We start from the raw sequence: 26,669 nt of genomic DNA, 5'->3' as shown, positions 1-26,669 counted from the left end.
CCAACCTGGAGCCTCCCTCTAAGGGGCTGCATGCCCTTACTGGTTAAGTGCACATTTAGGGTGAGTTCCATGGTTACCTAACAGAATTGTTTTGGCAAGACCCAGGTAAACTTATTGTATGGACATTTGTTTCTTGGCGATACAAAAAAAGGGAGATGTCAAGTTAGGGGTAAAATAAAAATCCAACCCCTGAAACATTTACACAGCCCGGCAGTCAATTCAGAAAGATTTCAGTTGATACAGTTTCACTCTTGAAAGGTTTTGGTATGCAAGCCCTAATTACTAACACAGGTGAGAGCAATCCTCTCATCTTCCATTCTCCCTAAGCTCTGTGGGGCACTCCAGTCACCTGTACCTAAGAAAATAGCTGCGTCTGGCATCGCCTGGTTGTTCATAGCCTGAATCCTTAAAAAAAAAAAAAAAAGCCTTGCGTGTTCTTACCCAGCCTCCTATCCAATTCAGGCTTCCCCCCTCCCCCCAGTTTAATGCAATATTGACATTACCAGGAAATGCACAATGCTTATATATTTTTACCTCTTAAAATGACATCGCGTCACAAATATCGTATTTGGGTCTTTTCAAAGTTTCTTATTCAATTGCTTATTTGATTCAGGGGCGTTGGATTCGTGCTTACTGCTCAAAGCATGCAAATAACTAACTTCTTCCCGAGTGTCCGGGGGTGTAAAAACTGACTACATCCAAGTCCTGAAACGGTTTTTTCCCCAGAGGCTGTCTTTAGTTACGTCTGGCTGCGCAGGGGGCTAGTGTGTACCCTCAGGAACATCAGGCTGGAATAGTCTGCCTTAGCAGATTCAAATGATGAAGGTGTGGAAGGTCTTTCAGTCCTCAAATCGCGCGAACAGCCTTGCTCGCTGAGTACCTTTGCACACACTTCTCGTCCCAGTGGTGCCCTCTCATGGAGGCAGTTTTTAGGAAAGCGCTCCGGGAGACACATTGTCAGTGGCTACCGCACCTCCCGCGTTACAGAGCTTGCTTCCTACTGGGGCGTGGGCGGGGACACCGAGGCTCTCGGGCCTCAGAGGTCTGCGTTCAGCACCAGCTGATTTTCCGCTCTCCCGGCTCGCTCTTCCGCCTGCGCCGCCCCCGCCCCCGCCCCCAGCACACCCAAGCCGGAGCCCTCGCCGCTCCCGCGCTACTCTCCAGCCACCCGCAGGGGCCTGCCTTTTATAGGCGCCGCAGCCAATGAGAGCTCTCCTTTCCTTCTGCCCGCCCGCCCGGCCAATCGCCGCGCCCCTTGTGTAATCTTCGGCCACTCGGCTGCTCTCGGTTATTTTCGCTGTTGCTGGCTTTTTCAGGGGCTGCTCGCTCGCAGCCAGAGACGCTTCTTTTTTTTCCGGGTTCGGAGTCGTTCCGGATGCTTTAGGCTGCCGGATGTCTGATCTCCGGATAACCGAGGCGTTTCTGTACATGGATTATCTGGTAGGTGTGGGGAAGGGGTGGGTGTCGCTTCTCGGATCTCGGCGTGCCGGATGGCCCCCTGCCTTGAGGAACAGCCTTTTTGCTTTCTTTCTTTGGGATGGGATGCCTTTGGGATTCCTTCTCCCGCAGCCGGCTCCGAAGCCGTGCCCGGGACTCGGAGGGGCGGCAGCCGGGGCGGCTGGGTGGCGGAGCTGACAGGTAGAGGGGCGGCCCGGGCCGGCCGGGCTGCGGGGCGAGGGTCGCGCTGGAGCTGTCTGGGAGACGCGGCGGCCGCTGCGGGGCGTCCCCTGCCCGCGATCGGTTTCCTTGCTTCCCTCTACGCTCCCGGCAGAGGACTTTCTTTCCGGGGAAGCAAGAGTTTTCTGGTCTCCCTTTAGCCGAACTCCAGGTGCTATTAAAGAGCCATAACTAGAATGGCTCACTAAGTGCCCGGCAGCCCTGGTCATTTTGTTGTTATTAGATCTCTAAAGCTATGACCTCGGTCGTGGCCGGGTTTTAAAAGCACATTACCATAAAGTAGAAGGGACTAAACTACATCGCAACCTGGCCAGAACAGGACTGAGTAGGGACAGGTATTACCCCACCGTTCTGGTCGTTGGTGCATGCCGCTGTCGCCTTGTGCACGGATTGGATCCCAGCTGTGCTTTTAGGCCAGGCTTGTGCTGGGAACTTTAGGTGGGAAAAGTGTCAACACAGTGCTGGGACTGAACATCATGGTAAAATTGACTTGTGTATGTGTTTGTGGAATTATGCAAGCACCATGTTTTGTTCCAGAAATTATATTTCCCCATAGCTGCCTGTTTGTGGTTAAGGGGATCCTCATTTACATGGGCTGTGTTCGATCCTATGCAATTGCTATGTTTACCATGTTAAGCAGAACCGCTATTGCCATGCAGAGTTGAAGTAGATGGTTAGAAACATTGACCCTCCTGTCATCTTGTTGGACACATGCACTCGGTTTTCGACTGCAGATTGGCTTGGCAGAGATTTGCCTGTGCCTTCTAGGAATTACACTTAAGGCTGTGCTGAGAAAGTCTGTGAATAATTTCATGATTAAGAAACGCTGGGCAAAGATGGTTTTGTAATGTTATCTGTATATTTGGGCTTATTTTAGTTTACACGAAGAAAATGTTTCTCCTAAAGCTTCATAGCTTGATGATCTTGTGGGGAATGGTGGTGATTGTAGTTAATGCATGACTTTGTGAATGGAACTGAGTCAAAAATTGAGTTCAGATTCTGTTTTGCTGTTCATTTGTTGACGGTAGTAACTTCCTCTGACTTTGTGATAAAGGAATGTTATTCACACAGGACTGTAGCTGGTTAAAGGGGTTATCTGATTGTGAACATTTTTTAAAATGCAAGGTGCCCTGTAGATTAAGAGAGTTGCTAAATGTGTCTGAACGATTATTTTCTGAGTTAAATAACTGATTTATTTGTAATTTGTCTTATAAAATACAGTACTATAGTTTTGTTCTTGCAGTCTGCCCAAATAAAAGCCAAAGTTTGTTGACGGTAATTACCAAATAGGAAAGGGTGACATTAACTATACTACTGAAACCTAATTTTGAATACTTAAGTAGTACCTTAAAAGAAAATCAGGTGGTGTTGATCATTTTATTAATCTTTTTATTTACTGGGTGTGTTTTAGATTTACAAATTGCATCACAAACCTGCCTTTGGAAGTATTTAGTGAAAACGATATTGATAACTGTGGTTAATTACTCAAGGTTAATCTTTAGACGTGGTCTAAGGGTGAGTAGATGAATGTTTGTGGGCTCAAGATTACCCTAAAAGCAGATTAATTTCGTTGCCAATTTACTAAAAGCTTTGTGTCAAAAATCACTGGGCCTTAAATTTGACTTGGGCTTTAGTTGTACCTGCCATGCCCTCACTCACCCTAGTTTTGCTCTTGTATAAGAATAATAATTATTTTGTAATTTTATGCATTTAAAATTCACAAGTGCAGCAAAACAGTCCCATAAAAATCACTGGAGGTGAGAAAAAAATCTTAAAGGAAACAAATCGGTTTTTATGAGTATGCTGGGTATCTGCTGTGAAAAGATTTGAGAAAATCCTTCAGTATTAAACTGGACTGAAACAAACAAAAAAACTTTAAAACAACATCCAGCCCTCTTGAGGTGGGCATTTTGGGTTTACTTTTTACTCATCAACTTTCAGAGGAAAATGATGTGCCACACGTCATTCCTTTTCCCCGCCTTTCAGGTTGACTTGCTTGCTTATGCATAATCTTTGTATGGTGTTTATTTAGTAAAAGCCGTGTTTCTGAAAAATAAAAATCAATTTCTTTGACTGTGTCTGGATTCTTATCTTTTATAAATCAATTCCCAAGTTCTTTTACTTACCTTCCAGAAAAAAAAAATACTCCTTTCATTCCAAGTTTGACTCCCGATTTTGCGGAGTGGACTAGATAAGTGCCCTTTCCATACACTTGACAGGGATAATGGCATGTGTCACTTTTTCTTAATCAGTATTTAACTTTCTTGTTGCTGTTGGATGCTGGAAGAGAGGGCTCTGTGTGTGTGTGTGTGTGTGTGTCTATGTATTGTCCATTTTTCTTTGGGCTGGATATCATCAGTTAACCTTTTTTATTTGGAGGAGAGTGGAAAGGAAGAGGAAGGAAAGAAAGGTGGAGGAGCTATTTTTTAAACGAGGATTAATCCTTTTAATAGGGTTGAGAAATCAAAACAGATGAAGAAGCTCTCTGACCTTAGAAGTTGCTGTTGATTTCTTAATTTAAAAAGAAGTGTTCTCAATTAGAAGTGACAGCCAAGGTGAGGGGAGAGGGATACTACTTTAATATTTAAGACAGGGCTTTTATTGATTTCACCTCAGGAAAACAGTGGTAATTTGCTAATCCTAAATAATTATATGTGTCACCTGGTGTGGTGCCTGACTTGGTTCCTGACGTTGTTAGGGCCCAATATTTTATCTGTTGAACTCAATGAATGTGAAATGGAAAGGAGAATTCTACTTTTTCTCACCAGCTTCTAGCCTGAGACAAGATAAAATCTGTTTGGATTAGGTGTTTTGTTGTGGGGAATGCAGAATGTATCCTTTAGTCTCTTAACTTTAAGATTATCAAGATATAATTTGTTTAGCCAGGGTGGCAATTTAAACACAAAAATCTTAGTTTTCCAATTACGTGAATCTTCCTAGGAGGGCGCACACCTTTCCCCCCTTTTCATGTTAGGGTTTAAAGGCCACGTTCACACCTGCTAGGTCTATGAGTAAACATAGCTGCTCTCCCAACCGGCAGTACCGTCATCTTACTTTTTCTCTCTTCTGATAGGTAGAAGTAGTAAGACCATGTGCAGGCCTTTTTCATTAAGGTAGCAGAAAACAGTCAAGTTATAATGAAAGAAAAACATCTACCAAATGTTCCTGGGAGGTTGGACAAGATCAACTTCTAGATTCTTTTCAGTTCAAAATTTTCTGTCTTGACTCATGTTGATTGATCTGTACTTCATATTTTTCCTCTTGTGCTATCAAAACAACAGAGTAAAATTGGTTATAGTCTATATAATGCCCATGATGATTAATTGAGATAGTGGAGGGAAAGCAATTTATAAACAGCACATAGCTTCTCAAATATAAAATGTTAATGTATTGTGATTTTGTTGCCGATACTCCATCCGCAGGAGGTATAAGAATAATGACTGTTACTGCTTAGTGATAAGTATTGGGCTGCCTTTTAAACTAGTCTCAATTTATGGAAAGACTGAGAGCGGTGATCAGCAAGGAAGTCACAAGAGTCTTTCGAGGATCTTCTAACACCGATAAAAATAAAACCACATTCTGATATTAATTCACTCAACAAATACGTATGGAACCCCTACTTTGTGCATGGCCCTGAAAGTCATGGGGGATGAGCCCTCAACTGTAAAGTCTCCCTTGGCTGCAGGACTGTCTCTAGGGGGTGGCAGGACAGTTGAGTAGGGCACATAGGGGAGGAGACAGCTTCCAATGTGCTCCTTTGCTTTCTAGTATGTTTCTTTTTATGTATTTCTTTGTTTTATTGTGAGCTGAAATGTAAAGTTAGACATGAAAACGTGACAAGTAAAAATGCTCAGTTAGCTGTGGATGTTAATTGTCGATTAATGCTCATTGCATTTATATACATTAGTCCCCCCTTATCAGAGGTTTCACCTTCTTTGGTTTCAGTTACCCATGGTCAACTGAGGTCCCCAAATAGGTGAGTACAGTACAATAAGGGGAACTACTATATTGTGTTCGAGATTTAATAAGGTTATTTAATAAGATTTCTACTTTGTATAGACTGGTGAACTTGGTCTAGTTTTTTGGTAATAGGCTATATCTGCCATAATAAAAATTTGTGTGTCAGTGGGGAAGATCTAATAAGGGAATTGGCTGGATCATCGCAAATCCATCACCATTCACAGGATAAAAACCAACTAACCATCCAACCAACCCAGAACAGAAACTCATGTGCTCCAAGGGTGGAACCCATTAGAAAAGATGAGTAAAGGTGCATTTGTGACTTCCTATGATGTTCAGTTATCTGTGAACTGAACTTTTTTATTGATTAAAGTGTGCTGTTTCTAATCCTGAATGACTATAAACATTACAAGCTGTATTTGTTATGACTGACTATAAAGTAATAATATAGGTCAAACACTTTTTAGTCTTACTTTCAGCTGGATTAGGCAGTCATATTTGTTATGACTGACTATAAAGTAATAATATAGGTCAAACACTTTTTAGTCTTAATGTCAGCTGGGCTAGGCAGTCATTAAATATTAATAATTTTCAAGATAAAGATCATGTGAGCACAATAAACAGAGATCTAGCATCTGTGGAGTTCACATAACAAAAATGTTTGAAGAAAATCCATACCATTAGGTAAGAACTTCTCTACAAAAGTGTTAGGTCTGATTCCCAAGCGTCTGTTACCGCGGCCTTATTCATAGTGGGAGCTCTGGGAGAGGACACAAAGAGACCTTGATTCTAGCCCTCTAGGAGCTTGCATTCTGAAGGATGCCTAAGCCACATGCTTATTGGCATGTGCGCAATGCTGGGTGGGGGTGGCGAATGGAAGGAGTTAAGTCTGTGAGTTATAATTTGGAGGGTAAAAATTAGTTAACATTTATTGAGCACTTACTGTTTGCCAGACAACGTTGTAAGCACTTTTCATGTGTAATGGTGTTAAACTGAGACTCAGGGAGGTGGTGTAATTTCTCCAAGTTCACAAGGCTAGCAAGTGAGCAGTTGAGCTGGGTTTGGGGCCCCCCCGGGCCTGCCCTCTTCACTGCCTTCCACCTAGTTCTGCTGGTCAGAGGCTCAGGCAGCTTGGTGTCAAAGCTGTTAGAATGCACTTGAAATTTTTACTGCGCTGCTTTTTGAGTAAACAGGTACAGAAAAGTGCTCCTTGACAACTGCCATGTTAAGGAAAGCAGGGGCTGTGAGCAGGCTGGCTGATGCTCCCTTGTCCTCAAGGACTCAGCTCTGCCAAGTGACCGTTACAGAGAAGGCTGGCTAGAAAGAGAACTATGTTGCATGCTGAACCCCCTGCCCTGCGATGTCCTTATTCTGGTCGTCGAGGTGATTGATCTTCAGCATGTAATGTTTCATCAAGTGACCACAGATGTATTTCCAGGCAACCTCCTTACTCAGCCCCCCTCCAACTTTCAGGGGCACATTTCTGCCTGCTCCAAGCCCCAGTTTCTTTTGAAGAGGTTACTGAGACTCGGGATCTGTTTGTCTCTTTTAAGTTTGCTGTGTTCCTTTCCCAAGTTCTGGCTGGGAAGTGGAGCTGTCCCCAGCAGACAGTAGGCCACAAACGGCTTGTTGCTTATGGACTTTAGGTGGGCAGTCTCATAGCGTTAACTTTATAAAGGATTTGTTTCTGAGGTAGACTGGAGAGAAGCAAAGATTTTTGGGAAAGGTCTGAACACTGCATTATAGATAACAAGAAATGGGAGTTTCCACTGATACTTTTCACACATTATGTTACCGAGGGGCTTTTTATTTTAGAGCCTGCAGTCCCCTTTAGTTATGCTGTGGCTCTCCCCTGGCATCTCCCCAAATGAGGCATTTGGATGAGTCTAGGAAGCCCAGTTCTGGTGGACCCTCATTTCTGAGTGTCTGCAAAGTGTCTGGTCACATATACTTTTAGCAAGACTGGCTTCCCAGGCCTGTAACCTCAGGGCTCAGAAGAGCCCCATGCTTGGTTTAATGCTCTTTGATCACTATCTTGAAAATCTTAATTTTTGAACACGGTGCTTTGCATTTTCATTTCACTGGGCCACAATTTGCACTACAATTTATATGGCCAGTCCAGACCCTAATGCTAAAGTAAAGACATTGGCTGGCATCTGAGTCTATAACCTGCGTCACTGCTGGTTCCTTGACCATCTTAGTCACCACTTTATCAGCAAAAGCTGGTCTGGTGCCTGGTAAATAGGGAACTATGTACCAAGTACAGTGCAGAATGTTTTACTTACATAATCTAATTTAATCCTTCCAGCAGTCCTGTTATAACCAGATACTGCTGACTTACAAAAGATTTAGCAACTTAGAAAAGAGAAAACTTGAGGTTCTGAAAGGTTGAGTATTAGCCAGAAACATGTAACCAGTGGAGGGTCAGGGCCAGGGTATGATCCTGTCTGATTCCAAGCCCATGCTTGTAAGCATTTTTTGGTGCTGTTTACTTAATAATTGTTAAGAGGATGAGTGAGAAGGGCTGCATGAACCATAGAGACAATGGTAGAAATTGAGGAGTCACTTGGTTGCTGCTGTCATCTCATTATCTGAGAGAGGCTCTCTGGGAACTCAGTGACAGTGGAGCTCCCACTGGGGAAACCGTGTGGGTTTGTGCCTTAATGTGAGTTTGCTCACTGATTTTTTTGCTTTCATTGTTCACCTAATCTCTCCTTCATCTTTGCATAAACATTGGCAGTCTGCTCTTTGGCTCATAGCCAAACACACCTACATGATTGTGATAGTAGTAACTAACCATTTGAAAAGTTGGATTTGCAGGACAATCTCATTTATCAAGTTCCTTTGCACCTAGATTTGATGGGAACTGTTCTGACCTCTGGACTGCTTCTCTCAGGGTTGAGAACTTTTTCCTAGTAGTTGTGTCCATGTCTCCCCGAGAGGGATCTCCATGGGTTCTTTTTTCAACAGGATGGCCGCTTCTCTGGCCTTTCACTCTTGCGGAAGGGGATGACAGTCTGGAGGCATCTAGGACCATTTATTGAGACACAGAAGGACTATACCTGTTCCTCATCAATCTAGATACGGAGTCAGGAACTAAAATGAAATATAGGTCTTCCAGGGTTTTATTTTTAATTATGAACTATTATAAATATCCAAAAAAGTACAGAAAAGAATATAACAGACTTCTATGTCCCTGCCTCCCTGATTGAATAGCCGTTAACATTTTGCCATTTTAACTTCAAAATTTTGGTGCTTTTTTAGAAAAAAACTTTAAGGCTGGAGCTAGAGCTTCCTGCTGTCTGCATGCCACCCTTCTCAGTGGTGACAACTATTCTGAAGTTAGAGGGTAACACTCTCATGTATGTTTTTGCATTTTTATTATATAGACATATATGTGTAAACTATATAGTATTGTTTTGCATGTGTTAAAAATTTTACAGAAATTGTAACATACTGCCTGTATCTTCTGGAAACTTGCTTTTTCCCCAGTGTTCTTGAGATTAATATACATTGCTGCATGTAGATCTGTAGTTATTAATATTTGTTTCATATTTCTGGGTTGGATGTTACCCTTTCTGCTTATATAGTAGGTGATGGTTTTGAGGCATGGGTTTATGTTTGTGTGTTTTCTTGTAATTAGCCTTACATCTGAATCATATAAGCTGTGTAATGGAATTTTATTATGTGCATTTCAGCTTTTATTATTCATCAGTTTGTTTTACAGTTTACAAGTCATTTTCTAATCATATAAGCACATGTACTGAATGTGTGTACGTGTGTATTTCTTGTCTGTGTAAGTACTGAGATTATTTTGGTAACAGTTATTAATGCAAAAGCTTAGTGAAGGAATTTGGAAAGCACAATGGAAAAAAAATACATCTGTGATCCGGCCACCAGTGATGACCAGTTAACATTTTAGTATTATATATTGTCCTGTAGTCTATATGTAGACTCATTCAGATAGAAAATCCACCTGACATCATAATGAAGGTACTGTTTTATAACCTGCTTTTTGTATTAATGAATATTTAAATTCTAATAATTTGCCTTCTATAACATGAATTTTCTGCATTATACTGGTAAACTATACTTGTTTAACTGACCATCTTTTCCTTGAATATTTTACATTTGCTCCAATTTTGGCGGTTAAAAATGCTGCAATGAACATTCCATGTAAACGCTTTTGGCACTATTTCAGTACTCTTAGAATAGTGCCTGGACACAATCAACCACTTTTTGTTAGGTCAAAGTTATATAATGATAAAGTTGGTGATAGTGATGCAAATATCAATTGAGAATTGACTCTGTGCTGGATTCTGTGGGAAGTGCTTAATTGGCATTCACGTTTTGGTTAGTCCTTTTCAACAACCCTCTCAGAGTTGTGGGAGCTGTTATTCCTGTTTTATGTTGAGGAAACTGAGGGTCAGGAAGAATTGAATAACCACAATTGTATCATGTGTTAGAAGTGTTGGTGACATGTCTGTAATCTTTATCTGTACGTATCTTTATTGTGATAGAGAAGAAAAAGACCTGAATTTGAAGTCCTGCCGTAGGTATTTCAACTGTTATCTGTGTGAAATAAAGTGTTTCCCAAATCTCAGTCCATGGCAAGATGGAAAAATCAAAAGACTATTAAAGAGTAATCATAAATTTAATTTACATGTTAAAAATTGAGATTCTATCTTTCCAACTTTTTGTGGATATTAGAATATCTTCTATTCTGAAATGATAGTGAATGGTAGTGTTTTTCTCCCTTTCTCTCTCTTTCTCCTCTCTCTTAAAATGTAATTATCTTGCAGAATAAAAAGATGACAATCTTTATCAGTCCTCAAGTTTGTATTTAGAATGTACTTATTTCTAAACCCCCAAATATTGGGAATCTGGTCTAAGACAAATCGCTCTGAACCACAATTTTCTCATTTTCAAAATCCAGATAGCATTAAAGCCTCTGTGATAATTAGCAATAATAACATAAATAATAAATAAGCTATAAAGTGCTTTTTAAAAGAAAATTATAATTTCTACAATGATTGGTACAAGAGTCCATATGACTCAGTGTGATAGCATTAACAGAAGGGAGCAGTTGTAGATAAACTGAGTGTGTCTGTCTCTCTATGTCCTTGGTTTTGTCTTTGTTTTCCCATCAGTGACACCTTGGAGATTTTGTGAAATAATTTAACTAAACATTAGATAGGAACACAGTATTTCCTGTGCATTTTAAGAGCTGGGCTTCAAAAAGTTGTGTTTGACCTTGGAGAAGACCTTTTTTTTGGGTCTGTTTTGCAGTTTATCCATATTTTAAATAATATGCTTTTTCCAAGTCCCAAGAAGACTGTTAAAATTAATTTTTACTATCACTTCAATTTATTTCCTCCTTTCTTCCTGCTCTGATTCAGAGATTTTTTTTAAGGCACCAATTATAACTATTAAATGATTTGAGAATCTTATTTACAAAGAAACTTTAACATAGGGCTTTTCTGAGGATTGAATGAGATAATGTATATATCGTACTTCATGAACATAAGGTGTTATATAAAGCTACTCATCATTTTTTTCTAATTTTTATTCATCTGAAGACATTCTTTTTTTTTAAGAAAAATTGAGGTATAACTTACAGTGAAGGGTACAAGTTTTAAAGGTACAGCTAAATGAATTTGTATGTATCTGTACCTTCTAACCACCCCCAGATGGAGAGGTAAAACCTTTCCAATACTCCAAAAATCTCCCTTGTGTCCCTTCTCAGGTAGTACTACTATAGATTAGTTTTGTTTGACTTTGAGCTTCATATAAACAGAATCACAAATATGTATTCTTTTGTGTGTGTTTTTTCACTCACCCTGCCCATGAGCTTCATCTGTTTTGTGGCATGAATCAGTAGTTCTTTTTTGTTGCAACTTAATATTTTATTATATGAATATATCATTATGAATTCATTCATTCTTTTGTTGGTGGGCATTTAGATTGTTTCCAGTTTTGGGATATTTGGCATAAACCTGCCACATACATTCTTGTAAGTGTTTTAGTGGAAATAAGCATGCATTTCTGTTGGGTATATACCAGAAGTGGAATTTCAGAGTCATGGAGTGTATGTATATTTAGGTTTAGTAAATACTGCCAAACGTTTTCCCAAAGTGATTGTACCAACTGGACTCCCACCACTAGTGTAAGAGAATTCTAGTTACTACATATCCTCACCAATACTTCATGTTGTCATTTTGGCATTCTGATGGGTGTGTACTCCAAAGAAATTTGAAGTTGCTTGGAGCTACTTCCAAATGTCCAGGCATGAGAATGATATTGTAAAAGAGGATTATAAAGCAGATTTTTTTTAAAATTGGAGAACTTATTTGGCCCTATTCTGAGATACTTATTCATTTGTATGATTCATTTGAAGATTTTGACATGCTAAAGAGGTACCATGGGAGTCAATTGACCTGATTCTGTTCTTGGCTTTGCTACTGACTAAATGTGGAAACTTGGGTAAACCGTTCAATGTCATCGACATTTTTTAAATTTTTTTGGAGACAGAATCTCACTGTGTCACCCCAGCTAGAGTGCAGTGGTATCATCAGAGGTTACTGCAACCTCAAACTCCTGGGCACAAGTGACCCTCCTGCCTCAGCCTCCCCAGTAGCAGGGACTACAGGCACATGCCATAATGCCGGGCTAAGTTTTCTATTTTTAGTAGAAGATGGGGTCTGGCTTTTGCTCGGGCTGGTCTTGAACTCACTGAGCTCAAGTTATCCTCTCGCCTTGGTCTCCCAGGGTGCTGGGATTACAGGTGTGAGGCACTGTGCCCGGCCTCTCAATGTCCTTGACATTGACTTTAGTTTATCTCTTTCTTTCCATTCTTTCTCATTAATTCTGTGACTTAAGTGATTATTAAGTTGCCTTTATATGCCTTTACACAATTTATAATTCATTCACTCAACTATAACTTTTCTATAAGCCGTTTTTATTTTGATGCTGTTCTGGGCACTGGAGATACATAAGTGAATAAGACATTAGTTTGCCCTCAAGGTGCTTATACTCCTATATGATGAGAAATGAGCAGTTACATTTTGGGGTAGCATAGCCTATCTGGAGGGGAAATAAAGGTTACTAAGGGTGCACATGAAAGGGGAACTTAACTTAGACTTGAAGGCCAAGGAGCACTTCTCAGAGGAGTCGTTTTTAATCAGCAACATCAAAGTTGAGTAGAGTTAGCCCAGTGACAGGCAGTGGTAGGGGCAGGAAGAGGTAACAGCTATGCATGCAGAGACTTGGGGCTGAGTAACCCTATGACTTCAAGGAATTCCCAACAGCTCTGAGTGGCTGGAGCAGGGTTTGGAGCAGTGGCTAGCACCGAAGCCACAGAGCCCAGCAGGGGTCACATCATGGGAACCTTAAAAATTTGCCTGTGGTGGCATGGTCAGATCTGGCTGCAGTATAGAGAAGGAATTTAAAGGGAGGACAGACTGCAGCAAGACTAGTCAGGAAGATGTCCTGACCTGATCCAGGAATGAGATGATGATGATCACAACTAGGTAGGGCAAGGATTGACACAGAAATGTAGATGGATTTAAGCAACATTTCAGAATTGCCAGAATTTTGTGATTGGTTGTGGAAGATGAGAATAGAAGAGATCTTAAGGATCATTCTCAGGTTTTTGGTTTGAGGTTTTTGTTCTGGTTATCTGTTACTGAGTAACCACCTCAAAACAATGGTTGAACACAATAATAATTTATTTTACTCATGGATCTGGGAGTTGACTGGGTTCAGCTAGGCAGTTCTTATTCCAGACCCTTCATGAAGTTATGAACAATTGGTGGCTGGGGTCATCTCCAGACTTCTTCATACACATGTCTGGTATCGGGGCTAGGAATATGGCAACAGTTGGGCACTGGGCAAGTGCGGCCTCCTGGGGCATCTCTGTTCATGTGTTCTTATGTGATGGCCTCAGGAGAGTTGCATTTACATTGAAGTCGAAGGTTTGCAGAATGAATGTACCAGGAGAAACTGGCAGAAACTGCTTGTTCTTTTCTATCCTGTCCTCAGCACCGATGTGGCATTACTTCTGCTATGTTCCGTTTAAGACAGTCACAAAGCATGCTCAGATTCAAGGGCAGGAGACAGACATCTCTTGGTGAAAGGAAAGTTGAAGGATTTACGGGCATGTTTTAGAACCATCACAGGCATTGAGGTGGCTAATGGTGTCATGCACTATAATAGGTAACACTTGCAGGAATGGGGGCAGGGAGAGTTTGATTTCAAAGTGACTGAGTTTGAGCTGCTTGTGCAGACTCCAGGCAGTTGAAATTTCAAGTAGGTAGATAGAAACTCAGGGGTGAGGTTGGAGATGTAGTTAAAAATAATACATTTATTGTTACTTGCTATATGCTATACTATATGATTAATATCATTATGTAGGAGGCACAGTGCTAAGTATTTTTGATGCATTATTCATTTACTATTAGAATTTTAGAGATTAGAAAACTGAGGCTTAGAGAAATTGAGTGTCATGCGCAAGACATGATAGAGCGAGAATTGGAACCAAGGTTTGGCGATTGTCTGAGCACACATTCTTAAGCACTTAGATGGCAACTGAAGCCATGGCCATGCATGAGGGTTGGATTGTGCCAGGTGGGAAGGGAAGAACCCTGAGGAAGCTCACTGCTTCAGTCATTGCTGGCGCATTGTAGGCATGCAGTTTTATGGGATCAGTAAAAGAACAGGAGCCTAAAAATGAGCCTGGAAGAAAAAGAACCAAGAGGTTGGAAGAAAATCTGGAGAGTGTGGTGTCAAACAGGCTGAGGACAGTGACTATTTCTAGAAAGAGGAAGTGGCCTATTTTGTTAAACATTGCCCAGAGATCATGGAAGATAATGAAGAGTGACCACTGGATTCACATCAGTGGTGACCTTGGCCAGGGCACCGTCAGAATTCAGAGACTGTGGAGGTGCTGATTAGTTGAGGAGTGGAAAGTGAGGAAATTCTGCTGCAATTAAGCCTTGCAAGAAATTTCACCATGAAGGAGAAGAAAAGGACTAGAACTGCAAGGGCTGGAAGATTGAGGGGGGGTTTCCTTCTTAAATGGGACTAGCAGTGGCTTAATGCTGATGAAGCAGAATGTGAGGTCATTTTGCTTAATGTAACTGAAATATGGTAGTGTAGGGGTTTGACCCTGTGTAGGGCTGAAGAAACTGCCGTGAAGAACGAGGGTGAGGATGACCAGGGACACAGAAGGGTTGGTTGCTGGGCGATGTTGAAGTCAGAGATCATGACTTAACAATGACACACATTTATATGGTTGTCATTTTTTTTTTCTTGCCTTTGTATGTGTAATTTCAAGAAGGTGCGCAGTTAGATTGATAAAGGCTAGTTTTTCCAGGGTGAATAGTTGGGTAGATGGTGGGGCAAAGGAATTTGAGACACTGGGAAGAAAATACTTGAAGTGATAGAACGTGAGATCCGAGTTAATGGAAAGGAAGGAAGGGCTAATAAAAAGTAGAAGATGCAAGGGACTGGTGGTCTTGAGGTTGAGCAATAGGTGTTGTATAGAGTCACTGGTCAGAAAATTGGAGGGAGAGAAAATTCAAAGTGGTCAGACAATAGGGCATATGAATTTAAGACTGCAGAGGTAGGATCTCTGAGGGGAGGCTACAGTGTGTGGCTGTGGCCAGCACAGGGTGTAAGAGACGGGGAAGTCAGGTGGCAGAAGAGGAAGTATAGCCAAGGTGTTGGATGGATCATTCTCATGCATGGTGAAGTCACCAGGACCATGGCAGGGCTTGGGTTGGAGTGAAAGACTGAACCAGATATCAGAAATCCTCAGTGAGGGAGGGAAGTTTGGCTGACATCATTAACAAGGAGCCATAGAGAACACTGGATAGAGCATCTTGTCCTGAGTCGTGAAAGGATAGGGTAGCCTAACCTGAGAGTGAAGGAGGGGGTGGCTGAGGGTGGTCTTGAGGGATTGAGTTCGGCCACAAGTTCTTAGAGGGTACATTTAACAAAGCTTTTGCAGATATAGAGGAGTTTCATGGTTTACTGCTGCAGGCTTGGGTTGAACTGCCTGGCTTTACCAATTACTGTGTTACTTCTCAGTGCCTCACTTTTCTCATCCGTAGTGGGGATAGTAAGAGGAACTACTTCTTGGATTTATTCTGAGGATTAACTGAAATAATACATGTACTCTTAGTATAGTGCCTGATACTTCCTTCTCTGCTACCTCCTTTTGCTACTCAAAATAGCAAAAAAACCTTAACAGAGTTTATATTGGTAGGTACTTTCTAAGGGCTTTACTTGTTTAATCCTTATGGGCATCACTGCGTTTTTCCTATGTCAAAACTGAGATGTAGAAAGGATAAGAAACTCGTTTAAGGAAATACAGCTTGTAAGTGGCAGAGCTGGGATCTGAACCCAAGAAATCCAGCTCCAAAGCCCTCCTTAAATTAGTACTGTGTAGTTACACACCAGCACTGGGGCAGAGGGTTCTACAGGAAGGCTAGGGTGGGTGCGGGCTAGAGTGGCCATGGCTTGCTAGGGAGGAGGCACAGAGCAATATATGGTAGGATAACCTTATGCGAAAGATGTTTTCCCGAAAGAATTTCATCTAGTAGTTCCCTGGTTAGGGGTTGGAAGAAGGTGAGGCCCAGGTTAGTTGTGCTGTGCAGGGTCTCCTCATTCAGATAAATAAACCCATAGCTCAATTGCTGGATTCTTAAGACTCTCAGCCTGTTTTTTTCTGCTAAGAGGTTGCACTTCCAGGGGAGTTCTGGTCCAGGTGAGTGGGCGGACTGGACCCTCTCAAGGGACTCCGTTGCTGTCTGGATCTGTCACATGAATGGATCTCTTTGGAGGACTCCCTGGGTTTGAGTCTCTGCTGGCATCAGGCTCCCAGGGCAGAGAATTGGGAGTTTGAATTGGTAAGTCCAGGAGCTGATAAAGATGGCCCAGGCTGAGACCTTTCAACTAAACTGAAAGCTGGTCGCAGGCAGTGTGTTGGAGCCAGGAGGTTGTTTTGTCGTGGGCAGCCTGCTTAGGGCTGTTTGGTTAGGGCAGCCTGTGAAGTTAGCCTTCATGTGTTATGTCTGGAGTAGTTGTACGGCAACCTGGATGCAGTGTTAACAAAGCTGAGATGGCCTGCGTGATCCTGACTTCTATCTAATTACAAATGGTCAGGGAGCATAGTATTGCAGAAAGAACAATTTGTAGTTGAAGAGTTCACCTTTTCCTTCCTACTCTTACTTAAATCTTCTCGTCCTCCGGTCTTTCACTACCCAAACTGACTTGAAGCTCCTTCTGGTGCTGCTCCTGGGGCTGCCTTAGACAGTTCTGCCTATTAGACACTGCACAGAGGTAGGTGCCTGGCCAAGGGGACCAGTGGGGCTGAAATCCAGCCCCTGCTCAGCTTATCGAGGTCCCCATTGTGAATTGGCACAGAGTGCCAATGGGCTAGCCATGGCCTGCCACAGCCCTTTGCTCCAGTTTCTGTTACAGGACAAAACACATTGTTTCACAGTGCATGGCTGGGTTGCAGGCCTCTTACTATCCCCAGAGCCTGGCACAGGTACACGTGGTTGGACTAGGAGGTTGCACAGAGTAATGGTTAAGGCGCTGACTTTGGAGTTAGAGTGCCTGCATTTGCATTCTAGCTCTGTCACTTACTTGCTGTGCAGCCGCTGTGCCTCAGTTTCCTCATATGCAAAATGGGCATAATAATAATACCTACCTCACAGTTAATATATTAAATATATATAAAGCATTTAAAAGGGAGTCTAGTACTGTAAGTACTAGAAAAGTGTTTATCATTATTGAATTGAGACTTTGTATATAAAACAAGGACCTATGGTAATATTGTACCAGAAGTTTCCACTCCAATTCTGTGTATTTTTCTAATACCAACCTTTCAAAAATCTTCCTGCTTCTACTTAATAAACATACTACGGAGTAACTGGGTTAAAGATACTGCAGCTGCTCCTTGGTGTTTTAAGTGGCAGCTATTTTTGATTTATGGGGGTGAAAGGTCCTGGCATGGCATATGGTGGCCCACATCTCTCCTCAGGCCAGTTCTGCTTACAGCTGTTACATGTGTTTGGCTAAATGAGCTGACTCACTTTAAACTGAATAGGCAGGTTTTCTGAGGTCCTACTCTAGAAGTATATATATTCTTTGAACTCGCAGCTCCTCTTCTGTTGGAATCAAACAGCTTAAAATTCAGGTTTCTGCTTTTGAGAACTTTTCCCCCTAGCATGTGATTTATTGGGCAGCTCTTTTATCCCTTCTTCCTTTATGAATGTTTCCTGAGAGGGAGGGTATTGTAGAGGAAGGAGCACTGGGCTGATTTATTGGGTAATGTTGCTTTTCTTGGTCATTTTGAATGTTTCCTGAATGTGGCTTTTTTCAAGTCACTGTGCTTGATGTAGAAAACCTCTTGGGACTATTGGATTTCTCTCTGTTTCATTTTATATTTATATAGAAACATATTCTATAATGTTCACCAATAGTATTTTCTTAGTGTAATATGATTTTTCCCTTGCTTTGTGGGGTTTTCAAGATGCATATTTTAAAGATTGGATCATTTAGAGCAGTAGTCCCCAACCTTTTTGGCACCAGGGACTGTTTTCATGAAAGACAATTTTTCCACAGACTTGGGGCGGGGGTGAGGGAGTTGGGGGATGGTTTGGGGATGATTCAAGTGCATTACATTTATTGTGCACTTTATTTCCATTATTATTACATTGTAATATATAATGAAATAATTAAGCAATTCACCATAGGTTGGGGAACCCTGATTTAGAGGATCATTTGATTGCTCCTGGGTTTTCTTTGCATTTCCTGATTTTTTTTTTTTTTTCCAGGGCCTCTACTGCCCTGGCCTTGGGCCGTGTGTGCATAGGATTACTTTTTAAGCCTGAAGTGCAGCTCTCTTTGTCATTTCTGTGGATGCAGGCTGCAATTTTTCTGCAGCCTAAGTGTGTAAGAAATAGATTCCTGTGCTAGTGTTGTCTTTATTTGGGGAGAATACCTAACTGTATTGGTCATTTTTGTAAATACTCATAGGGGAATATTTTCCATTTCTTATCTTCTGAGAGATTACTGTTTTATCATAAATAATTATGTGAGCTTAATATTCACTTTGAATAATTTCGTAAAACAGACTTAGTAAAGATTTTCTCAGTTGATTCTATGTTGAGAATACATCCTCAATTGCTGATTCTAAAACTCTTCACATCAGATTCTTTGTAATATAAAGGAATACACGTATAATGAAACAATTTGCTTTAAAAGTCAAAATTATAAAGAGCTATGTAAGATATGATGTATATTTTAATTTTTTATATAAAAGTCTTGAATAAACCAGGGTAAAATGCATGATTATGAAAAGATGGAGATGAATCAGGATTTATAACAAGCTCATTGATGATTTATTTCCTTGTATGTCTTTTTTTTTTTAATTTCAAAATACTAAGGGGGGTACAAATGTTTTTGTTACATGGCTTGAGTCAGGGCTATAAATGTGCCCATCACCCCAGTAGTGTTCATTGTACTTGTTAGGTGGGTTTTTGCCCCTCTCATCCTCTCCCCTCCCTGCAATTGATTTCCAATGATTTTCACTTCCCTCTATGCACTTGTGTGCCCATCAGTTAGCTCCAATGTATTAGAGAGTATGTGTGGTATTTATTTTTCCATTCTTGAGACACTTTGCTTAGGATAATGGTCTCTAGTTCCTTCCAAATTGCTGCAAAAGACATTAATTCATCCTTTTTTGTGGCTGAGTAGTACTTCATGGTATACATACACCACATTTTGTTAATCCACTCATGAATTGATGGGCACTGGGTTGATTCCAGATCATTGCAATTGCGAATTGTGCTGCAATAAACATTCAAATGAAGGTGTCTTTTTGTTAAAATGACTCTTTTCCTTTGGGTAGATACCCAGTAGTGGGATTGCTGGCTTGAATGGTAGGTTTACTTTTAGTTCTTTGAGAAATCTCCATACTGTTTTCCATAAGAGTTGTACTAATTTGCGGTCCCACCAACAGTGTATAAGTGTTCCTTTCTCTCTGCATCCACACCAGCATCTATTGCTTTTGGACTTTTTAATAAAAGCCATTCTAACAGGAGTAAGGTGATACCTCATTGTGGTTTTAATTTGCATTTCCCTGATAATTAGTGGTGCTGAGCATTTTTTCATACGTTGGCCATTTGTCATCTTCTTTTGAAAAACTTCTGTTCATGTCTTTTGCTCACTTTTTAATGGGGTTGTTTGTTTTCTTGCTGATTTGTTTTGAGTTCTTTGTAGATTCTGGATATTAGCCATTTATCGGGTGTGTGGATTGCGAATATTTTCTCCCATGTAGGTTGTCTATTTGCTCTGTTGATTATATTCCTCATTTGTCTCAAAGCAGTTCTTTTCGAGTACTTCCCCAAATCCAGAGGGCATAAAGTTTATCTCTGAGGCAAAGATTATTTATCCTAATTGCTTTATATTATTGCGCTGGGTGGTATTAAAACAACAGCAGCAGCAATAACAAATTATTACATTTCTAAGAGTGAATGTGGGTAACATTTTCCTGAGTGTTCAAAATTAACAAGGACTTATGTTTTAGTAAATGACATTTTAATTGGTGTTTATTTGCTTGAAATGAAACAGTCACTGTAGATCCTTAATTTTAATTCTGGTATATAGCCTTGTGTTAAAATACCTTGCTGCAGCAAGAAAAGGACCTGCTGGTTTTAAAACTTAAAAAATTTTTTAATTATTATGGATACATAATAGTTGTATATACTTATAGGATACATATGTTTTGATAATAGGCATATAATGTGTGATAATTAAATCAGTGTAATTGGGGTATCCATCACCTCAAGCGTTTATCATTTCATTTCTTTGGATGCAGGCTGCCCAGCCTCTGGTAACCACCATTCTACTCTCTGACTCCATGAGATCATTTGTTCTAATTTTTAGCTCTGACATATGAGTGAGAATATGTGGAACTTGTCTTTCTGTGTTTGGCTTATTTTGCTTAACATAACTCCTCCAGTTCCATTCTTGCTGTTGCAAATGACAGGATTTCATTCTTTTTATGGCTGAATAATATTCCACTGTGTACATGAGCCACATTTTCTTTATTCATTTGTTGATGGACACTTAGATTGATTCCAACTTTGGGCTATTGTGAATAGTGCTGCAATAAACATGGGCATGTAGATATTTTTGCAGTATACTGATTGCCTTTCTTTTGGATATATACCTAGCAGTGGGATTGCTGGATCATATGATTGTTCTATTTTTAGTTTTTTGTGGAACCTCCGTATTGTTCTTCATAGTGGCTGTGCTAATTTACATTCCCACTAACAATGTATGAGGGTTCCCCTTTGTCCACATTCTCACCAGCATTCATTGTTGTCTATCTTTTCGGTAAAAGCCATTTTAACTGGAGTGAGATGATATTTCATTATAGTTTTGATTTGCATTTCTCTGACTAATGGTGTTGAGCATTTTTTCATATACCTGTTGGCCATTTGTATATCTTCTTTTGAGAAATGTCTATTCAGATCTTTTGCCCATTTTTAATCAGATTATTTGGCTTTTTTCCTATTGAATTGTTTGAGCTCCTTATATAATAATCTAGTTATTAGTCTTTTGTCAGATGGGTAGTTTACAAGTATTTTCTCCCATTCTGTGAGTTGTCCCTTCACTTTGTTATTTCCTTTGCTGTGCAGAAGCTTTTTAGCTCGATGTGATCCCATTTGTCCGTTTTTGCTTTGGTTGCTTGTGCTTTTGAGGTATCACTTAAGAAATCTTTGCCCAGACTAATGTCCTAGAGCATTTCCCCAATGTTTTCTTTCAGAATAATATTAATAGTTTCATACTTTCAGGTCTGAGATTTAAGTCTTTAACCCATTTTGATTTGATTTTTTTTGTATATGGTGAGAGATGAAGGTCTTGTTTCTTTTTTTTGCATGTGGATATCCTGTTTTCCAAACACCTAGGTTTTAAAATATTCCATGAAGTAGGAATGTCAGAATAGTATTGGGAGAAGAAAAGCCCTACCCTTCTTTCCTTCCAACCTCTTTCTCTTCCTTTCTGACTTTTCTTACTCAACAATACTTATTGAGAGCTTATTATTTGCCAGGTATATAGGCATCCTAAATAATACAGGGGTGACTCATTTGGCTACCAAGACTATAGCTTGTGACATTGAATATAATATAGTTCTTAGCTTATGGTCAAACCTCAGATGATGGGCTAGAACAGGATGGACAACTTTTTCTGAAAAACATCAGCTAGTAAATATTTCAGGCTTTGAGGGTAATATAGTCTTTGTCCCAACCTCAATTCTGCCATGGTGGTTTGAAAGCAGCTATAGGTAATAGGTAAACAGATGGGAGTGGCTGTGTTCCAACAAAACTTTATTGGCAAAAACAGGCAGTGAGCCAGAGTTGCCCATAGATTGTAGTTTGACAACCACTGGGGTAGTAGAGTAACATTTACTTCCTCAAGGAAGAGAGGCAGTACTGCATTATCTTTCATTGACACTGGAGTTTTGGTTTCTGTACTTGGAGAGTATCTTTTAAAGGAGGCAATATGATCAGTGGCTTTAGGTATTAAGAAGGTTATAAAGTCTTTTGTGAATCTGCAGAAAGCATACCTACAATGAGAGGGTCAGAATCACAGGAAGGCAGATATCGGTTAAGGGTAAAAAGCAACTCTCAAGTTTTGTTCATCTGCCTTGAGTAGGAAATGACAGAGTAGAAGCTGGCTCCCCACCTGTTAGGAACATTATAGAACGGGTTCATGCATTTGAGTGAAAGGTTAAAGTAAGTGCAAGGTTCCTTTCAACTTTTTCCATACTTCTCAGTTGCTCCTAGTGTATCAAGCAATCCTTCTCTGCTTTACTGTGAGTTATTTAAAAAACATTGTGATGTAGGGGAGTGTTTGGGAAAAACTCAAGCCATGTTTTTTCTCTGCTCCCACACCACAGCAATCATCAACACAGAAGACTTCTGTGACCAAACGTGCTCTAATACCAAGCAAGCAGTTCTGCAGCAGCAACCAGCTGGATGTCCTCCAAATTAGTTCTGACACTATCTACCCAGAGTGTCGGATCCCTCAGTCCCCAAGATGGCCTCCTCTTTCCCACAAGTCCAGGCTTCTCTAACTTCTGACCAACTAGCTTCACGTTAGGGTTCCCATGACCCTCTCTTTGGATTCTGTTAACTTGCTAGAGCGGTTCACAGAACTCAGGGAAACACATTTACTGGTTTATTACAAAGGATATTTTAAAGGAAACTAAGAAACAGCCAGATGAAGAGATTCATAGGGGAGGTCTGGAAGGGTCCCTATTGCAGGAGCTTCTGTCCCCATGGAGATGGGGTGCCTCATCCTCCTGGCATGTGGACGAGTTCTTGTTCACCTTCTGTCAGCCTCCATGTGTTCAGCTTTCCAGAAGCTCACTCCAACCCTGTCCTTCGGGAGTGTTTTGGAAACTTCATTGGTTGTCTGTGTTTGAAGTGTAGACTGTGTGTTGAAATACGATGGGACAAAAGAGGTATAATCCAAATTCAGAAAAGTTTGTCCAGATTATTTTTGGCCTCCCTGTGCAGTATGCCTTCCTTCATGGTATGAGGCAGGACCCTTTCTGGAATGAGGGTCTTATGACCCCAAATCAGGTTAGAGTCCTGCTTTGGGCAGGTGAAAGGAGGACAGGAGAAGATCAGAGAGAGCGATTCTGTTCTTGAGGCCTGCTTCTGAGGCCTAAAGCACCCCCAAATTATAACAGAAGACTGTAACAAGGGTTATTGGAGTTATGAGTCAAGAACCGTGGATGAAAACCAAGTGTATATGTAATCATAATATCATGGGGAGGAATTCAAATGTTTCTATTCATTTAAGCAGTAGATTTTTTTCCCAACTAATTTTATGCAGAACTATAAAAAAAGTGATAATGTGATTTTTTTAAATTGATTATTTATGATATTAACTTATTATGTGTTTATTAGTATCAGTGAGGACAATGAAGAGGTTTGAGGAATATAAAACCTGAATTTAGACATATGGTTGAGTATTAAGTTTGTTTTCTGGTTCATTTGTGTTAGCATTTTATTCTTTCTTTTTGGTGCAACATTCTAAAAGAACAAGAACAGGATTCCAGTAGAATCATAGTTACAAACGTTACAGATTGTAGAGTACCTCACTGTGCAATCTTGAGTTTTTCTTCAGTCGGAAAGCAAAACACAGGTTTTCTTCTGAGGCTTGATTTCCCCTTCCCCCCCAAAAGTTACTCTAGCAGCACGAGGTAATGTGTGGGTGGTTTCCAGTGTGTTAACATTTCATATAAGTACATTTGAATATGTATTTTTCTTCATTTCAATCTCTAATGAAAATTCAGTTTTCATTTAAAAACATTTTTTGAATATCTGCCCCTTATGCAACCCCATTTGCATGTGTCTGGGGCTAGTTAACTCTTTATTTTATATCTGAAAAAACAGGCCTAGAAGTACTCACATTGCTCTGATTGTTAGGGCTGAGTGAGATGAGAGTATAGAAACACTCAGCACATAGTAGAACCTTAATAAATGTCATTTTTTTCTTTCTCCTGTGACTTGCAAGATAATCAAGGCCATCCTTTTGAATTGTGTGTGGTTCCACTAGTTTTCAGTAAATATGATTGCCAGATATTGTTCACCATCTTAACAGAATGCTCGACTAGGAACTCTGTCCTCAGAAATGTAAACTGCTCATCTGAAAGGAGTGGTCTTATGAGGGGTTACAGCTCACCCTTGTGTGAGTCCATCTTCTGGCCTGAGAGTGAAGAGAGGAGTTTGGAGACATCCACCCTCTTGATAACAGGTGGAGGGCAGGAGTTTAAGAGGCTTGCTTTTCTACCCATCAGAAACGTCAGCAATGAGTAGCCTTTAGTTATTAGATTTTTATATCAGCCTTTCCATATCTGTCGGTCTCCTTTAGTACTTAGCAGTAAAACCCATGTGAGGAGAAGGGCCAGTGTGCACACCTTTGGAGAAGCAAGGACGTGAACAGCAAGGAAGGGAGGGAGGGTGGGCTTGTGCCACTTGGCAGCCATGCTTTAGGGTAGGGGTAAAGAGTAAATCTATAAGACTTAGGAATAAGTGGTATCCCTTGAAAAAGAAAAGGAAAATAGACTGAGTCCTTGGGGACAAAAGTAGGTAGATCCTACAACCTGAGTTGTGCACAGGGAGTCCTGGGACTTACAGAAAACCCCAAGTAGTTCCGTGACCATATTGATTGGGGTTATCGTCTTCAGCAAGTGTAAGACAGTGGTGTGGCATGTGAGTCTCTGAGTTTGGGGTTATCAGATGCTGAAGAGTGGCCCAAAGAAACTGACCCTGAAGCCAGGCCCCAGAGGGGAGCCTGATAAGATCCTGTTCTGTTAAGATTGCTCTTGAACTATTAAATAGTTCTAAGCAGGAGGTGATAGGGCCCGATTATGTGCTGAAAACTTGTTCTGGCTAATGAGTGGGGAATGGATTATATAGGGATAAGAGGGGAACTAGGAAGACACGATGGGGAGACTAGCCCATGTGAGTGGCTTGGTTTAGGATTTACTAAGTTTGAGAAAATGTCTTCTCTGCTAACCACCTGATGCTTACATATTTGATTCAGTGGGGTTAGTAGTTTTAGGATTATTGCAGTCAGCCCTCTGAATCCACAGCTTCCGCATCCACGGACTCAACCAACCATAGATTGGAAATATTCAAACAAAAGCAACAAAAAATGACAATACGACAGTAAAAAATAACACAAATTAAAAAACAATACAGTATAACAACTATTTATATTGTATTAGGTATTATAAGTAATCTAGGATAATTTAAAATACAGAAGAGGATATGCATTGGTTTTATGCAAATACTTTACCATTTTATATTAGGGATTTGAGCATCTACAGATATTCATATCTGCAGAAAGTCCTGGAAAAAATCCCCCATGGATACCGAGGTACGACTATACTGTTTTCACATCTGAGGACCAATTATTGAAGTTCAGGGTGGGTAAGTTTTCTAAGGTCTCTTCCTGAATGGTTCGAATCTAGGTCTGTCTAACCTCAAAGCTCACCTTTCTTCCCTCTCCACAGTCAGAAAAACAAAAGGAAAAGCCCAGATTGTCTAATTAATAAGCAAATAGATAGTTTTTTGACCCTATAAATGGTTGTTGGATCATGCTCTCCTGTAATCAATGCTGTTTTTTTGGTGGTATAATAATTTTTATAAGTTAATATGGAAATACTGATTTAGTAAAGGGCTTGGCCATGTGAATATTTTGAGGACTTTAAATATAGATTGGACAATATAGGAATCATGCTCATGAAAGTGGCTTAAAATGATAAATTCAAGGAAAGAATCCATAAATGGCAATTTCTAAGGTTTTAGCAGAAGAGCAATGCTACAAACTTGGGTTAATTTAATTATATCAAAAAGGAATGGGAGGGAGAGAGTGGAGGATGAATCCATATCCTGGAGAATTAAGTAATTATAATTTTTCTTATGGTTCTAAGTGATGTTGCTCCTAAGTATCTAATGAGCAATGCATGGGAAAGTAGATTCCTGTCACTATAAAAATTACAAAATATTAATAATATTGAATATTAAAATGTTAAGTGATAATTGATAAAATTTTACATAATGTAGACTAAAACCACTTCAGTTTAAACATAGTACATTGCCCATCTGGACAATATTGTCAGGTCTGGCTAGAAATGAATGTTCGTTTTTTTTTGCCTCAGGTGTTGGGTCTGCTGAGACGGAGTGCTAGGAGCTAAGTTCTCTGGCTTTGGAACATTTCCTCCATCAGGGAATGTCAGAGTTGCTGTCCTGGTTTACAGTATTTGCAGTGAGAAGTCACAGGAGTTAGTCCTGGTAATGTAGATGACAGGAGAGTGTGAAAAAAGGCCTGAATCTAAGGTGTCCGTGGAAGCTCATGGCAGAGTGTATCCCCTGGGGCTTCCCAGTGTCTGGGGCCCTTAGGTGCAGATGCTTAGAGAAATTGTGTGCCTGGAA

General features: G+C 40.5%; 1 protein-coding gene across 3 annotated transcripts in view; it reads left to right on the top strand.

Annotated features, from left to right (window-relative positions):
* The first annotated feature begins 1,282 nt into the window (after positions 1-1,282).
* ARL15 (ADP ribosylation factor like GTPase 15) overlaps positions 1,283-26,669 on the top strand; it is a 391,618-nt gene continuing 366,231 nt past the window's right edge. For 2 of the 3 annotated variants that reach the window (XM_045566386.1, XM_045566387.1), the window contains exon 1: positions 1,312-1,440. In XM_045566386.1, coding sequence (XP_045422342.1) covers positions 1,393-1,440 — 48 coding nt within the window. In that variant the 5' untranslated portion in view covers positions 1,312-1,392. Of the gene's footprint in view, positions 1,441-26,669 lie in introns of all 3 variants that reach the window. The other variant, XM_045566385.1, reaches the window with a different exon arrangement.

Source organism: Lemur catta, chromosome 12 (genome assembly GCF_020740605.2).
Source record: "Lemur catta isolate mLemCat1 chromosome 12, mLemCat1.pri, whole genome shotgun sequence".
Classification (NCBI taxonomy): Eukaryota; Metazoa; Chordata; class Mammalia; order Primates; family Lemuridae; genus Lemur; species Lemur catta.
The sequence above is the reverse complement of the archived record's forward strand: the minus strand, read 5'-3'. Positions and strand labels throughout refer to the sequence as shown.